The sequence below is a fragment of the Lytechinus variegatus genome, chromosome 12, assembly GCF_018143015.1.
Source record: "Lytechinus variegatus isolate NC3 chromosome 12, Lvar_3.0, whole genome shotgun sequence".
Taxonomy (NCBI): domain Eukaryota; kingdom Metazoa; phylum Echinodermata; class Echinoidea; order Temnopleuroida; family Toxopneustidae; genus Lytechinus; species Lytechinus variegatus.
Genome location: NC_054751.1, coordinates 31,176,502 through 31,194,628, shown reverse-complemented (window position 1 = coordinate 31,194,628; position 18,127 = coordinate 31,176,502). Strand labels below are relative to the sequence as shown.

At 35.4% G+C, this 18,127-nt stretch overlaps 1 protein-coding gene across 3 annotated transcripts; it reads left to right on the top strand.

Moving 5' to 3' along the window:
- Nucleotides 1-6,971: 6,971 nt before the first annotated feature.
- On the top strand, nucleotides 6,972-16,513 carry LOC121425027 (F-box/LRR-repeat protein 2-like). 3 transcript variants are annotated; one of them, XM_041620962.1, is made up of 11 exons: nucleotides 6,972-7,110; nucleotides 7,780-8,116; nucleotides 8,518-8,673; nucleotides 9,605-9,720; nucleotides 10,143-10,225; nucleotides 10,584-10,632; nucleotides 11,100-11,333; nucleotides 13,668-13,892; nucleotides 14,340-14,510; nucleotides 15,055-15,237; nucleotides 15,906-16,513. In XM_041620962.1, exons 2-11 carry the CDS (start codon nucleotides 7,819-7,821, stop codon nucleotides 16,032-16,034), a joined length of 1,644 nt encoding a protein of 547 aa, XP_041476896.1. In that variant the 5' UTR covers nucleotides 6,972-7,110; nucleotides 7,780-7,818; the 3' UTR covers nucleotides 16,035-16,513. The 3 variants fall into 3 exon arrangements, with proteins under 3 accessions (XP_041476896.1, XP_041476895.1, XP_041476897.1); XM_041620961.1 differs by having other exon boundaries at nucleotides 7,766-8,116; XM_041620963.1 differs by having other exon boundaries at nucleotides 7,046-7,101; nucleotides 7,768-8,116.
- The last annotated feature ends 1,614 nt before the right edge of the window (nucleotides 16,514-18,127 follow it).

Here is an 18,127-nt window from a genome sequence, read left to right as displayed (position 1 = left end):
AATTACAATAATGTTGGGGTTTCTGATTATATACCGACTGCATAATCATTCGTATCCCCTATCGATATTGCTCAGAATCTGATATATGATTAGACATTATCTCTGTAGACTACATGCTTCCAGGCTATTGTTTCTTTTTTTTGTAATCATCATGAAACCAATGAAACTGGGTAATATTATCACAACATTATATGCCATGGCAACGCACAATATGGTTTCAGGAGAGTGTAATTTCAAGCAAGTGTGTTCTCATGGTTGCTAAGCAACGGGCAACCTTGTTTCATGGAAAAAAAATACGAGAGTTGTATCATTTTTCTATTAACCCCGTGCATTATATATAGGAGAAGAATATGCATGGGCGTTAAATCGACATTGCAGACGATATATCAACACGATTATATTAAATTATCATAGAAATATATATTTGTTTACTGCTGAGATAATGTGGTTAAACAGCTTTCTTTATTTAAAAACTGAATCCAAAATTGCAGTAATATATGTATATTGATGATACAGAGCAATAATAGTAGCACTTGTTTATGCGGGAAGCATATTGTCAAGTAAGGTTAAAAAATGAGCAGCAATTGGTTTAGAATGGACAAATTTTTCATCACACTGGATAAATAAAATGCAGAAAAGAAATGTCCAGTGTTGGTTGGATACATAATAATTATCCTCATGGAGCACTTTTACCCAATATTTTTTAAAGTAGACCAGTACTACTACTACTACAACAACAACAGCAGCAACAACAACAACAACAACAACAACAACAACAACAACAACAACAACAACAACAACTACTACTACTACTACTACTACTACTACTACTACTACTACTACTACTACTACTACTACTACTACTACTACTACTACTACTACTACTACTACTACTATCTACTACTATTACTACTACTACTACTACTACTACTACTACTACTACTACTACTACTACTACTACTACTACTACTACTACTACTACTACTACTACTACTGCTACTACTACTACTTCTACTACTACTACTACCACTACACTTCAAAAACTCCAGTGTTGATCTAACACCAGCCCGGAATCTATATATGTCTACACTAGAGAACACCACCACCAACGCCACCACCACCACCGCCGCCGCCACGACTACTACTAATACTGTCTAAATGCGAAGAAGATGATCTTTTTTTTAATTCAGGGTCTAATTTTCAATGTTTAAGGATTCATGCAGTGAGTGAGCAAAGCGGCCAAACTGAAGGCAATAAGCACTTCTGTTAAGAACTAAAATCGGAATTTTCTACTCTCTTACTTATTTGCTCTTTGAGATTAGCTTGTTTAATTGGATATTTTTACAAAGTATTCCGAAGGTCTTTTTCATTTAATTTAATATCTGAACCATACTTTGTAAACTTTTGCAATTAAAAGTAGGTTTTGAGGAAGTAAAAGCAAGAAGGGAAAGTGAGCATGTTGAGTGAGTATGTCTACTATCATGACTATCTCAAATAAACTCTAAACTAGGTATATGCAGCTCTCGCATAATACTCGGATTTTATTCTCGACAATCTTTTAAATGTGATCTCAAAATGTAGGTCAAATACCCGTGTCAAATAATAAAATATTAAGGAATTAAAGAGCCCCCCCCCCCTCCGTTTTGGCCGTGAATCCGTTAAATCCGAGAACGTACTTCTCAAAAGTTCTCATTTAAGAAAGTTGTTGCTATAATTTTGAGCGAACGTAGGAAGCAAGAGAGAAACCACCAAGTGAAGTATGGAAACGAATGAAATATTTTCGTTGGATTGATCGAATCTAAGTCATTTTTATTTTCACCAGCTTAAGTTGAAATTTATGAATGTTGGTAAATTGGAGTGAATAGTTAGTATGCAACGGGGAAAGGCAATGGCACTGTTTACTTTTATCAAACGTAAGAGAATTCCAGAGTAACTTGAACATCAAATATGTCATCATTCCATGGGTGGAAATCCCAGGGGGACAGGGGGACGCGCCCCCTACCCAAAATAGTAGGGGGACACAATATCAAATGTCCCCCTACTATCTTTGGTATTTTATGATGGAAAGAAATACATTATTCAAAATCGAAATAAAACGTATTTTGGCGAAACGACCTTACTTTTTTGTGTTAACCTTTTTTCTTTTTTTTTTGCTTGTCAAATTTATTTTTGTCTAAATGACCTTATATTAGAGATGATAACCTTTTTTCGGGGGGTGGGCTTGTCAAATTTATGTCGATTGAAATAACCTTCATTTGGGGTGATAATCCCTTTTTGTCTTGTCCAGCCCCTTGTCCCCCCTCCCCCCTACGTTTGGAGAGAGATTTTCGCCCTTGCATCATTCATTTATTGAAGGGGGAGTGAAACCCTTGCAACAAGTCGAATCGTATGAAAATGAAAAATTAAAGCACATATCAACTTTGAAAATATTAAAATAAACTGATGTTAAGAAAGTTATGAATAATTTAATGTTGAGAGGTGTATAAATGCTGTGTAATACTACAGATCCTCTCGTTGTCACTACGACAAAATTTACGTATGGGTAATTTCACTTTTACTGTTAAAAACAATGTCTTTTTTATCGGCAGAGGGGGCTCGTCTTACAATTCGCGATTGACTCAAAGTGCAATTGATCTAAATTTGTGTAGTTGAGGACAGGCGCGGATGCATGGGGTCGAAGGGCACATGCACGCTGCCCCCTCCCTCCAAGAGAGAGGGGGGGGGAAGGGAAAGTATAGGGAATGAAAATGAAAGGCAGGCGCGGTTCTGGAATGAAAGTTTTTTTTTGGCGGGGGGGGGGGGGCTTCGGCTCGGTGTAAAAATGGCAGAGGTAAAAATGGCAGAGGTAAAAATGGCAGAGGTAAAATTGGCAGAGGTAATAATGGCAGAGGTAAAAATGGCAGAGGTAAAAATGGCAAAGGTAAAAATGGCAGAGGTAAAAATGGCAGAGGTAATAATGGCAGAGGTAAAAATGGCAGAGGTAAAAATGGCAGAGGTAATAATGGCAGAGGTAAAATGGCAAAGGTAAAAATGGCAGAGGTAAAAATGGCAGAGGTAATAATGGCAGAGGTAATAATGGCAGAGGTAAAAATGGCAGAAGTCATAATGGTATAGGTAAAAAGAGTCTTCAACCCCCATGAAAAAAATCAAAAAGCCCCCGCATGTAAGCCCTACATAGATTAACTAAGAAAGGTTTTAAGAAAATAAAAATAATGGTGACATTCTTAAAATCATAGATAGATCGTCTGCACCAAATTGATAATCTTTTGGCTAAAATATCTTATTTTTTCTGGACTCTCATGAATGGCCTTCTCCTGTCAAATCGCTGTATTAGTATTCAAATTTGAAGCACACTCTTGATCGCAATTGTACTTAATTCATTACAGGGGAAGTCAACCTCGGTTAAAAGTCATTGTAGAATAGCAGAAAAAAATAGAATGATAATGGTGAGGGTTTTAGGAAATCAATCAAAGATTTAAAATGCTATACTTTTATATTTCAATGGTGACGTCATTTGCGAGCAGCTTTCCCATATTTGGTGTATAGATAATATTAATGAAATGTAATTTTCTATAAAAATCCAAATGTTCTTTTTTTATCTTCAGTATATATCAAGCGACAAATCATTTCACTGACGCTCCTGAAATATTTTTTAAAGCAATTATGAACCATTTTTTAGTGCATAAAATGTCATGGGGCAGCTTCCCATATATGACGTCAAACCCTTTTGGAACCTGCCATCCACTTGGACTAGCTGCATTGAGGTATTGATCTATAAAGACTGAACAATAATTGTATCATTTACATTTAACGTATCACATTAATCAGGGGCAGATCCAGGATTTTCCAAGGGGGGCACATTTTCCTGAAAAATGACATGTAAAAAAGTTTTCCGCCTACTAACTCGTAAACAAAATAAATAGCAAGCAGAAAAGGGTCTCGCTTTAAAAAGGGGGCACACTTGAGTTAGCATATTTGCTAAGATTTTGATAATTACCTCTCAAGAGGGGGGGGGGGGGGGCACGGGCCAGCTGTACCCCCATGGATCCACCAGTGACATCACTGGCGGATCTATTCATCATGATCCATCATGATATGGAAATTAAAAAAAATACTTTTATTACAGAATGTTCAGTTATTTTTTTTATCCAGTTTAAAAAATGAAAGTATTTCGACGTAGACCCGAACTTGTTCGTTTCAGAGGGTTAGTGGCTGCACACATTGGTGTTTACATTTTAAAAATCGTTGGGTTCGTATGTAAAGCGTTGTTCTGCTTACGAGCTTAAGATCCTTTCATCATGCAGTCACTAACTGAAATCATTTTGGCAAGAAAATGATTGAGTTTAGATCTTAAATGACGAAAAACAACATAATATTTAATAAGTTTTTATAGCCCATTTCGTCGACAAGAGTCCGGTTATGGATGATAATCATAATGTAGCCTATGTTTATCATTTTTACCTCTGCCATTTTTACCTCTGCCATTTTTACCTCTGCCTATTTTACCTTTGCCATTTTTACCTCTGCCAATTTTACCTCTGCCATTTTTACCTCTGCCATTTTTACCTCTGCCATTTTTACCTTTGCCAGTTTTACCTCTGCCATTATTACCTCTGCCATTATTACCTCTGGATCGACACTCCTGACTCTAAACTATATACACAACAAAAAAGTAAGCCCCTAAATCAAAATGCTGTAACTTTTGAATGGAATAATTTTGAGATGTAATATTTCGTAGGTGTTTTTTTACTCCCGGGAAATTATAAGATTGATTGGTTGAGTCATGCATGAGTTGAGGAAATTTAAACTTAAAATGTTGTATGAGCTTATATACACTAGAAAATTGTATGTATTCGCGCAATGCTTGTGCTTTCTGATATGAAAATTTAGAAACATATGAACATTTATTTTTCAAGTGAAAAAAAATAAGATATCTATGGAAAAACTGTGGTGTTCTTTTAAACTTAATTGATAGTAAAAATATAAATTGGGAAGGAATTCACATTGGTAGAAAGATACCTAATGTAGGGAATGAATAGTTGGTTAATCATATATAATTAATACTGTTAATCAAATACATGATCTTTGTTTATAGTAGGAATAAAAACAAACCCCCTCACCTAAAGAAATAAAGCAAAAAATTATAGAAAATAAACATGAGGGGAAAAAACTAGCAGAAGAGAGGGGCACTTTAGTGCACCATCTCAGAAAATGGGAAATTTTGACCAATAGAGGTGACGAGGTAGGCACGGATATCATGGATTGATGATAGTACAGGGGGCTGTGTACTTCCTAGTGTGTGTGTGTGTGTGTGTGGGGGGGCGCTACGGGTGTTGGGGTCATGTGCGTTGTGTGTACGTTTGTGAGTCTGATTGTGTTTTGTTTGTGCTGGTGCTGTAGATGACGGGGGGGGGGGGGGGAGTTTTGAAGACAGATTAAACTTCTCTCAGACCTTCAGTTAAATTATGTTGCATATGTTCATAATGTTTAAACAATTATCAATGATGTTTTTCTTTTAATATAAAAATGAGAATATTTTGTTGATTGTACCATAATATATATATATTTTTATGTTGGAGAGAAATAAAACATTACTTTAGTCCCCAACCCCCCCAAAAACGCGCCTGATGAAGGGGAAAGGAGAAAAAGAGGAGGAAAGGAAGGGAAAGAAAAGATGAAAGGAAGGAAAACAGAAAAAGGGAAGGGAAAAGGGAAAGAAAATGGCGGGGAAAAGTGAGAAAAAGGAGAAGGGAAAGGAAAGGGAAAAAGAGAGATAAATACAATGAAAAAGAGAGATACTTCATGGATCATTTAATGAGCAAAAACAACAGGTATCACTGCAAAACGCTGTTTAAAATTTTAAGCACGTTTTTTTAAGCCCGTCACTCTAACAACTATTGTTTAATCTCTTAAATAACTGTTTGAAATGTTTAAACAAGTTGTTAAAAAGTTTAAACAGTTACAAAAAGTTTATACAACTTGTTGTGAGAGTGACAGGCTTATGTAAACAATGTTTTTTTTTATTGTGTATAAACACGAACTTAGACCTATCTTTTCATATTATTGTGTTTTTGTTATTGTTTTCTCCTTTTGATTTTCTATTTTCTCTTTTTTTTCTCCACTGCTCCCATGATGTACCACAACCACTAATTACATGACACATCTTGCTCGCCAAGAAAAGGATCATCAGAGAGTATTCGAAATGTTAATATTTATAACTTTGTTTTTTATTTAATATAGATCAAAATTTTCTTGATATTATTCTTTTACTTTTTCTTTTTACACAAGCCATATTTTATTTTCAATGTTTCATACTTTACCCCCCCCAAAAAAGACCACTGCATGGTATTAAATTCATACCATGCAGTGGTCTTTTTTTTGGGGGGGGGTCTTATCTCAAGCGTCTCAGGATTACGCCTATAGGATGCTCAGATAAGGGTCATAAAGACAAGGCCTATACATATACCCTTTCTGACGAATTATATTAGTTGCGAATTATGCAGTTTCCAGTGTACTATGAGTGATATATTTGCTTGAGGTGAAAAAAGGGAAAAGTATCAGAGGACACACAATCACACATATCGGCCCAATATTATGGTCATTGATTAGGCATGCATTCAAGGAAAAAAAAGAGGGTTGATACCGTCTCCAGTCGAAATAAATTACCTTTCACCTGGTAATTGCCCATTGGAATATCATAAGTCAATTTCACTGATTGATTTTGCATATGGATTTCTTTTTTGAATTATTGATCAAGGGATAGTCCGGGGGATAGTGTGTACTGGAGTTTACAAAGCAGTTAATTAAAAATTAGAATTTTACGAATGCATTTTTCGCTCAATGTATCTGATAATACATTATCATCAAGACCAAGTATGAATTGTAAACAAAATATCACAGACTTGTCACGAAGGATCCGATAAAGAACACCAAATATGGTGTGTGTGAACACAGGATCATGTCACAGGGCCTCGCTAGCTCAGACTTGCATTCTGACGTATGACGTGATCATCTTCTAAAAATAGTATGGGAGTTCCTTGTTTTCATAAAATGGCCGTAACTGACAGCAGCATCCCATAGGCATAGCAGACGTTGTTCGCGGTAAATAAAGTAAGTATACCGGTAGTTTATATCTTCTATCGTATGGGTATAGATATTGGATGGACGATTGGATGTAATTTATATGTTGGTCTATTTGATGGCGTGGTGTTTTTATTTTGAAGCAGATTATTTTGTGTTTGTCCGAGCTCGAATTGGAGCTCAAAATTCTTCCGCATTCACGTACGGTACGGTACCGGTACGGTACGTTAACAGATTGTACGCGGCGGCCAGGCCAGGGCAGGAATCAATTTGCCTGCCGCTCGGGTGGCCGGTGTACGTGTGCATGGTGTGTACGTGTATATACTGAAGTTGATGTTGTTGGTTTATATGCCAGTAAACCAAGGCAATTGGTAGCCCTCGCAGCCTGGGGCATGTCTGTGCACGAATTGAAGCATTGAACCTACACTTTTCTGAGCTTATTAACATTCTTTATCCTCTGATTCTGAAGAATAGAAAACCTTGGCATGCTTGGTCTCTTTATTGAATATAAAAACTGTAGGCCTAGGCCCTATAATTGTTTGTGGAATGTGGTGTATATATTATAGGCCTGTGTTAAATAGTGATTGTTAGAGAAAAGACAGAGAAAATACACATGTAGAATTAATAAAGGCATGCAAAATATGTGAATCATTAACAAGCATTTTATTTTGTAATCTTTACCCAGACATTTAATTTCAGTTGAGCTTACAATAAAAGCCGAATCCAAAAGTTGTCACCATGGTCAAACAACTCATGGACATGTGTATAGGCTGCATAGCCCAGAACCTTCACGCAATCAGCAACGTTGGCAAGCACCTTCCCACATTACATAAAGAGAAGATCCTACAATGGGTTGTCGATCATAACATGCTGACTGCACAATACTTGCCACACGTCACGTACCATCTCTTCTCACCGGCGCTGAGGTCCATCTCGTTCAACGAATGTGAACAGATTACCGACAAGCTCCTTGTTCAGCTCGATGCGTGCAAATGTAATCTTGAGTGTATCAAGATTGAAGGGTGTAAGGTTACAGGTAAGAGAGACATGCTGAGGCAACAATTATCTCAAATAAACTTGTGATTAGTTAATATTTTCATATAGGTTTTGATGTTGAAATCCCCCCTCCCCCCAAAAAAAATTAATATAACATGAATGAATACATTTTTAATAAACTTTAAGTGATACTTGAACCATCTCTTGATATCTTCTAGGTCTCATACACTACTCTGTACTTGATATATAAAGAATGGCGGGATTGTAGAATTAGCCTATGCATGAATGTTTAGGTTCATTCTTGGCGAATTTCCTTTTCATTTCACCCCCTCCCCTTCCAAAAAAGTAAAGAAATCCATTCTAAATGTCATTTCTGTGATAGTTATATAGAAAGTCTTAGGAACAAGCTCATCAAATTTTGTTATTTTTTTGTATCCACAGATGTTGGTGTATCGGCTCTGCTGAGCCATCAGGTTGAACTGCAGATATTGGTATTGAAAGATGTAGCTGAAATGACTGGGACAGGGCTAGAAGTACTCAGGTCAAGGAAATTAAAAGAAGTTGACCTCTCCCAGTGCATGAACCTTATAAACAAAAGTGAGTTATGCTATCATACTGGCTTCAATTTGAAGGTCAAGTTCACCCCAAGAAGAATGTTGATTTGAATAATCAGAAAAAAATCAAAACAAGCAACGCCACGAACATTTCATCAAAACCGGAGGTAAAATAAGATTGTAATGACATTTCAAAGTTTCGCTTATTTTTCACAAAACAGTTATATGCACAACACAGCAACAAGCTAATGAGAAAATTGATGATGTCTCTCATTCACTAATTCTCTTTTTTTATTAATTTAATATATTTCCATTTTTACTTATGTGACAATAAGGACCAACTTGACTGAACCACAATTGTTAGGATGCAATGGTAATTCCTTTATGTTCAGGGAGGAATAAAACTTTGTGTCACAGGACAATGTTGAGAAAATAAGAATATTTCATATGATACAAAAAAATACATAAGACATCATCGGTCACCTCATTTGCATATTGACCAAGTTTTGCGTACAATTGTTTTGTGAAATTAAACGAAATGTCAAAACATCATAATTTTCTTATTTTAAATCCGATTTTGATGAACTTTGCAGTGTTATGCTTGTTGGATTTTGCTCTTTTCATTCAAATTAACTTTTTGTTTGGGTGGACTTGTACTTTAATAGGTAGATCTACATCTTTATGTGACTCAGACATTTTTTCCATCAGTGTGCACTCAAAGATAAATACATAAATTCCATACATTTATGTTGTAAATGTATGGTGATTATAAGTTCTGGAATTGTCCTGAAATAGGCCCGCCACATGTGTATGTATGAAAAGGTTAAGTTTTATAGTCAGGGTTAGGTTTTTAGGATGTGTTTTACATTGATAAAAGCTTATACTGTAACACAAAAATCAAATGTTTGAATGCGATATTTCATTCTCTTAATATGTCTTGTGAACTTTTCCCACTTCTCCGCTTTATCACCAAGGCCTTGTACAACTCGTGACGAGAAATCCAACAATATCAAGATTGAATCTAGGTTCCTGTTATAAGGTCACTCATGAGGTCATCCCTACCATCGCAGCAACTCTTTCTCATGAACTTGTAAGTATATTGATTGTAGAGTTCTTGAATAAAATGATGCGTGGTTAAATTGAGTGTGTGGTGTTTCTGTACCAATTTGGAGACCAAAAGCTAAAAAATGTATCATGCATGAATCATTAGCATCACCCCTATTTTATGTGGAAGCTTTAAGCTCCAAAAATGTACTATGCCTGAATTGGTACCTTTCGCTCATGATTGTGAAATGATTCTCTAACTCTGAGAAGAATTGGAAAAGGGGTTACTTTCATGCTTCCCAGATCACAAAAATACATGGAAAATTGCAAAAAAAAAGACTTGTTCCAGCATCAAAATACAAGAAAATTAATTTCAACATATCAAAACGTGCCTCACCGCTTTACATATTTCTTTATGCATTCAGCCCATTTTATGCATATCATTTTTTTAAATTCTTATTTCTGTAGGAGCATTTAGATCTTAGTAGCATTCACACCATAGAAGATGAAGATCTTGTTGTTTTATCACAGCATTGTAAAAACTTACAAGGGTAAGCATAATTTTGATTTGTTTTACAAATTTGTGAATATGCATTATCAATTTCTTAATATTCAGTCATATGTTAGTGCTGATAATACTTGTCAAGTGATTTGTGAAAATCTGGGGCTATTCCATAAAATCTTGCAGAATGCCTGAAATTATGAAAAGTCGTGAGAAATTTATTCAATAATATTTGCAAAATATTCAGTTAATTTGTGTAAAAAAATCATGCTATTCTAAGTAAAATTGTGCTTGGATGGGCCAAGAATGGGTCAGTGAGATTTTAATTTTGTGTTACATCTCTTTGTGACTGGGCCATTTGCAACCAAAGTGTTTAACTATTTTCTTGATGTTTCCTATTATTACAGAATCGTACTTCATGGATGTAATAGAGTAACCAGAACAGGAATTATGGCAGTAAGTAAAATCCCAATATTTTTGAGTCGGCTATACGATTGTCAACAATATTTTTTTTTGTCCTTTTATTTTGGTAATATTTTTGTGTTTTCCATTTATCTCAACATTAATGTTTTTCGTCCTGGCTATGACAAAAAGTGTGCCTGCCCAAATTCCAAGATTCCCACTTTTTGCCATTAATTTGTAATTTCTGAAATCTTTACAAGCTTAAGTTGTCTTTACCTGTTTTAGATGTCAGTGGCTCCATTTATGCATACAGGGAGAGACACAGATAATTGGAAGTTAAATTGATACAATTTTTACCACATTTCATAGTTTTTCTTGCTGAAATTTGCATATTTGATTTAAGGAGTGTAATGAATGGATGGTGTTACAAAACCAATGTAAATAAATAACATGATAAAGGGTGGGGGAGGGGTTGAGACAGATCGAGTATAAAAGCAATATACTATTATCATCACTTCCAGCTGAACAAGGAATGCACCAAGCTCCAGCTCCTCGATGTCTCCTTCTGCTACAAGCTCCAGGAGAGCTCCAACAAGGATTGCTTGACGGAGCTCCCTGTTAGTCTCAAGAACCTTGTCCTGTCTGGGCTTCAGCTAGATGGTGGAGACATCCATGCAACAGTCTCTAGGTTACCCAAGCTAGACACTCTTAGACTATGCGGGATTAATTCTATTACTGAAGAAAGTGCTGTAAAGGTTTGTACTCATCCCATTTTACTATTACTTATAATAATGATAATAATACTGTTATTTATAATGCTCTTAGACATTAATTGTGTGTATCTAAGCGCTTTACAGGGGGAGGGGCAAGATGGCTCCCCCTTCTGGTCTCAGCCGCTGTTCGTGCGATTGCACCGAAATTTGGCTTACACATTCTTTAATACATGAACTACAAGCCTGTATAAAAAAGTCCAAAAATAATTATTTATTCATTATGAATAAAAATATGCAAAATTTATTCATTATAACATATTTTGCATATTTTACACCCAATTTCACTTCATTTTTTTTCTCCAGATGTCATCTTTGTAATTTAATTCATGGGACTACACAACAACAAAAAAATGGCAAAAGTCAATTTTTTTCCTTACATATTTCTTTGTTTTTAGAATTTGTTATGTATTCCTTTGTTTTTCATTGTTTTGTCTGTGCAAATTATTACAAACCATTTAACAACTAGATTAAACCCTAAAATTAATCACGCAGACCAATTAGAATAAAAAATAATCACCCTTTATGAATTTCATCTCCCATAGACTTTGTACACAAAGTATAAAAATGAGCCATTTCCAGCATAAAATTGTCTCAAAAAAGTCACGTGATGTTGCAATGCTATACCCATACTTCATTAATTTGGTCTCAAAAGTTGGTCAAGACTTTAAAGGAAAAAAGTCTTCTTTTTTTTCATTCCAAAATTATTGCATATAGCATTGGGGGCATCATGGGCCCCCCCCATTCCTTTTGGGGTTAAAGATAAATTCCAGTTTTGGTAACGATCTCAAAATGACTTTTTACAGAATCTAATATAATGACCACCCAAGTGTCTGTTTGTATGAATAAAAAATATGTGCCAAAGGATTCTGGGAGAAACTGTGTAATTGCTGAGAAATAAGCAAAATAAGCGCGGATTCAGTCACTTCCGTCGGGTCTTTATTCCAGCAATAATAATACACTGTCCCACGCGTGCCTATCTGTGTTGGTGATCTTCAGCGTGAACGTTTTTCAGCGTAGATTTCAAGATTTCACAAAGTTCAGTTTATGTAACTGTACCAGATCTTCATCCTCGATGATATACTGACAATTAAGCCTGGTTTTACAGACTTTCTCATGAAATCAGTGTTTTCTGCAACTACTGGAATTTCTCTTAAAAGGAAACCAAAACCCAAGAAGAGAAGTAATCTTAATGGAAAGAGTAAAATGAGAGGAACAATTTAAAAAAAGTTTCATCAAAATCGGTTGTGAGATAAGCAAGTTATGGGAGTTTGAAAACTCTTGTACTTTCTATGGGCATCCTCAAATTGGCAAACGTGCTTCAAAATGGCTGATTTTGTGGACAACCCTCCATTTGTTTTGTATACAAATTTTCACATTTTTCTCATTATCTTTCAAATTGCACCTTGCCTCCTTCTGAGTACAACATATGTCATGGGAAAATATAATCCACACCATATATGTCAAGGTCAGGAGGAGATCATATGAAATATGTAAAATAAAAGGGAAAATCTGAAAATATGTGTACAAACAAAAGGAGAGTTGTCCACAAAATCAGCCATTTTGAAGCACGTTTGCCAATTTGAGGATCCACAAAGTAAGTACAACAAGACTTTTTAATCGTCCGTAACTCGCTTATTTCATAACCGATTTGGATGAAACTTTTTTAAAAATGTTCCTCTCATTTTACTCTTTCCAATAAGATTGCTTCTCTTCTTGGGTTGTGGTTTCCTTTAAAGGATGTATCTTCCACTTTTTAAATGAGAAGAGAACCAATTTCAATAATCCTCAAATAACCCATCATATTAGCAAACTTAGTATTTTTCTTTTCATTGCTGCATTTCTTACTTTTACAATTATCAGAAATGAAATAGATATTGCTTAGAATTATCACTTATTGCTAGAAATTTTTGCATTGAAAGACAGTAATTTTCGCCATTTTAGTTACCCAATTTAGAAACTTAGACTTTTTAAGATTAAATCCATCACTGAATAAAGTACTTTAAAGGTTTGTATTCATTCCACGGATAATTCTCCGGTGATTCTTGAAATTGGCAATATTGGTGTAATTTTAGCTACATTTTAGCTGTTATGATTATGTACCAGAGATTGCTAGGGAACAGTGATCACATTGCCAATAAAAAGATTATTGCTGAACATTGTCTAAAAAAAAAAACAATATGTAATATGTAAAATTATTGACACTTCTGCTCATATGCATTCAGCACTGAGCATCTAAATTCACAAACCAAACTACTTAATTTAAACCCTGTGCCATGGATGGGGTAAACTTAAATATTTTCCTCTTGTACTTCACAGATTTTTGAGACAGTTGGTCCCCAGCTGATAAGTTTGGATATGACAGGATGCCATCAGATCATGACTGATGATATTCTTAGACTCATTGTCAAGAATTGTAAAGCTCTAGAGGAGATCTGTCTTGCATTCTGTATGAAGTTGACCGGTGAGCCGTTACGGATGCTCTTCAGAGACGCTGAAAGGTCTGGCAATCTGACGCTGTTCAGGGTGAGCGGCTGTAAAGATGTAAGTACTGGAGCATTCTACACAAAATTTACTTTTGAAAAAAGATTTATAGACTCTGCTTCTTTTTGATTGGCTCAAATACACAGGAATCTGGAGGGGTTCTGGGGCCCCCTTTCATCATTACTTGCTACATGTCATTGATGAATTCCAAGCCGCAATGGAAAGCTAGTGAAATGTTGCAATTGGAATGGCTTATAGCAGATTCATGAATTATATTTTTTATAAAAAATCCATGGTCCTGTTTTATTTCTTGCCTAATCTTTGGCCCTTCATCTAGGGTCTATTGAAGATTTGGATGGGTGTGTTTTCAAGTCTTTTGAATCTGTGCCATGTAAGAAAATATATCAACAGTACTATTAATTGCATTCAATTGTCTGATCATATATCTAGTGACACAGTTAAGAGATTACATAATTATTATTTTTTTATTATTTCTTTTTCCTTCAGCTATACCATGACATCCTATTGGATATGAGTAAAGCATGTGTAAACCTGACCAGATTGTACATGGCTGGAATCAAGAGCGTTGATGACACCTTGCTCTTCTCCATTGCAAACCATATGCCTCATCTTAAAAATATCTCACTCAAAAGCTGCGTTGGTACAGTCGCAGACCAGGTGAGAAACTGGTTCTGTTTTTTTTTCTCTCTTAATCCCCTAATAAATAGGCTATTAAAAAGGTATTGAGGACTTGGAGATGTCTTTATGCCCCCCCCCCTCTATTTCATATCTCGGCATGAATATTCATTACATCATAAACTACCTGAAATCCCCATATAATTATTCTGATGATTCCATCATAAAAAATTATGTTCGAAAACATTATTTGTCTCTGAAACCTCAATGTTTCTCTTTTTTTTTTCTTATTTTTTCATATTTTCTTTACAACCTTAATATGCTCGCATCATGAAAAGTTATGAACTTCATACAATTGTTAATTTTTTTTCCTTGATGTCTTATTTTTTTCATTTACTCATTGTTTATTTATTTGCATATTTATATTAATTGTTACTTCAGTATTCCGTTGATTGAGTGGAAGTGGCACATTATAACTCATTTTTATTTATCTAAAATCATAGTTTGTGATATAATTATTAAATTTACCTATTTTTTAAGTCTTTCTGAGAAATAACATAAAATTATTTCCTGTGAATGTCTGCAGGTGACGGATAACGGTGTTGTTGAACTGACAAGATGCTGCCCTCTGGAGGATATCTGCCTTGCTGGAATCCATAGCATCACCGATAAGAGTGTTTTTGCTCTGGCTAACAACTGCCCTGACCTCAAGACTCTCTTTGTATCAGGATGCACTAAGGTCACAACGCAAGCAACAAATTACTTACAGGTAAGAAGCCAGGTTACCAATCTGTAATGACATGTAACTTCATGATAGGACATTTTATCGGGGGCTACTTTTCACGAACTGCTGCCTAAATCTGGAATGTTCGATAAGCTTTAACGCTGCAAAAAATGGAAATTTTCCAGGGCTCTTTGAGCCCCTACGTAATCTTTTCTGTGCACATGAATCATAATGAATGCAATATACCACTGAACTTGATGCATGGAAATGTTTAACAAAGTTCTCATCAACAGAAATCGCTGAATATATTATCAAGCAAATATACCATTAGACTTAATTAGAATGGAATTGCCAGTGAGACAGACTAACCCAAGTAAAAGTAAGAGCCCATGAAACATACAGGGTGATCATGAGATGATTCTGAATATTAATGAGAATAGAACACTAGAAGAATGTGGAGCAAAAGTGGAAGAATCGGGTAAAATTACTACATGTCTGACCTAATGTATACTGATGCAATGAGGAATGGTTTTGTGATGTAGATTTGAAATTGACTCCCCTATTCAAACAATGAACGATTTAAAGCAAATTTTAAACAACTAAATGAAATAAGTAGTGGAAGAACTATTTTCTTCAGTTAAGTTCTTCAGGAAAAAAGTGCTTATATATTTTTCCTTACCACTCTCTCTTTGTCCCTTTCTTTCTCTATATAGGATGTGTGTAATGACAAAGTGTATGTCTACCATCGCCTTCCTAATGCTGATCCAAACCTCGTCATGGCCAAGAATCTTGATACAGGTGAATTCTGCCAGGTTGATCAGACAAAATGGACTATGTGGTAACCATGACAACGTTATTTAGGTATTTTAATGTCTTTCTCATGTCATCCAAGATCTGGGGAAATATGGGAAGCATTTCATGAAGCATCTTGTCAGTGAGTTTTACTTAACTAATAACGTCTTCACACACGACTCGGCTCAAGTGTTGAATCCTCAAGCAGGGTCGAACGCTGCGAAGAGGGTTAGTGTGATTGCGTTTATACTGAAACAAAAAAGGCGAGTTCGAAACGGCCCACAGATTGTAAAAGGTAGTAGAATATATGTCACAAGTATGCCGTGTTTGATCGAGGTCATGCGGGTTCGACACGGCTTTCTGTCTACAAAAAAAAAAGAAATAGGCGAGTCTGCCTCGGCTTGCGGGTTGAACCCTACGATTTTGGCGGGTCAAAAAAGCAGTGTTCCACACGGCGCCCGGATCACACTGATCGCGTTTACACAGCATAAAATTTGCCGTGTTGAGCACGACTCGCGTGTCAAACCCAGAGCCGAGTCACTATATGTAAACACGGTAATAATTGCTCCGAGCCAATCAGATGCAAGGATTTCAGGAACTTATTACAGTTGCCAGTAAAAATCACTAACTATTCACTTTATGAAATGCTCCTCGATGATCTTTGTCACCATCTCAATAATTGGAATGTTCATCTTTCTGAAGGGCATAATGCTTGTAGAATGTTCAGGGTTGCAGAGATATTGAGAAGTCTCATATCTAAAGCTATGCCCAATCTTTCTGGTTTCAAATATTTTTTTTTTTGAAGGGGGGGATTTTTATTCTTTAGGGCCCAGATCTCATATTAGGCCCATGGGAGAGCAAGGCTTTTTCTTTCAAATCACCTTTCAAACACTGTCAGTAATACAGGAAATTTTAGGTCCCCACGACAGGTCAGATGGACACACAACGCTTGTTTTGCTTTGGGCTAATGCTGAGTCTGACAGGGAATATTTTCCTTATGATCATTCATTCCTAATCTTCTAATTGTGTATTGAATTAATATGAATGTAACTAAATAAATTCAATCCAATTCAAGTCAAATGAAAATTGGGCTATTTTCCATCCTTATGAGGCTCCTTCTTTTATTTTGGGGGCTAAATTTGCTTCACATCACATTTTTGGGGCTGTTTTTATCCTGCTTTCAATTGCAGAATGTACATGTGATCTTTATTATTAGTGGGTATGTACTTACATTTACTGAAATTGTTGTACATCCTCTTACACAGTGACTATATTCATACGATATCATGGTAAAGGTCATATTCTATTGTGACATATATGGTATATTAGGTTTTACTAAACCACTATCTTATTGCTATTCGTTTTGTAAAAAAAACAGAACACCTTTTTAAAATCTGCGGTACATATCTTTACATATCTCATGAAAATATAGTTCATGTCCGAGTTCATGGTCCTGTGACATAAATATTTGCTGTCATTTACAAGGATTTATTGGTTGATAGCTAGTTGGATATCTTGACGTTACTTGAATGTATGTTCCTGATTGGTCATTGGCCTTTTGTGTTTGACCACAAACAAGGATGTTACCGGTCCCAAATCTCTCTCTCTCTCTCTCTTTCTTTCTCTCTTCTTGTAGTGATATTCAAGTATAGTTGCTTTTACAATTTACAGTAAACATTTATGTAACCAGTCTCAAATTCTTCTCTTTTTCTACACCAAGTTGAATAGTGATTTTGATTTATATTTAAATCATTCTAAATTGTTATTGATAAATTGTGTTATTGTAATTTGTCACCACTGCGACTCATATTTCTGTGGTGAAGAGGGAGACGGCCATTGTTGAGATTTCTCTCCTTAATTGAAGTAAATACCCTTCTAAACCTACAACTGTTTTCCATTTGTGTACATGGGACCATTGTAAGTACCAATATTTAATGTTTATTTACTTCCATATTTTTTTGCATGTTCAGCATTTTATATTTGATATACTCTTGACTAATTCAGTCATTGAAATAATTATTGTAACGTTAAGTGCAATTTTCTTCTACTTTCCTATCTCTCCAGCTTCTTATGGATTTCATGTTAAGTCAAGCAAATTTTTGAAATGGAAAACACTACTCTGATTTCATACTTTATATTTTTT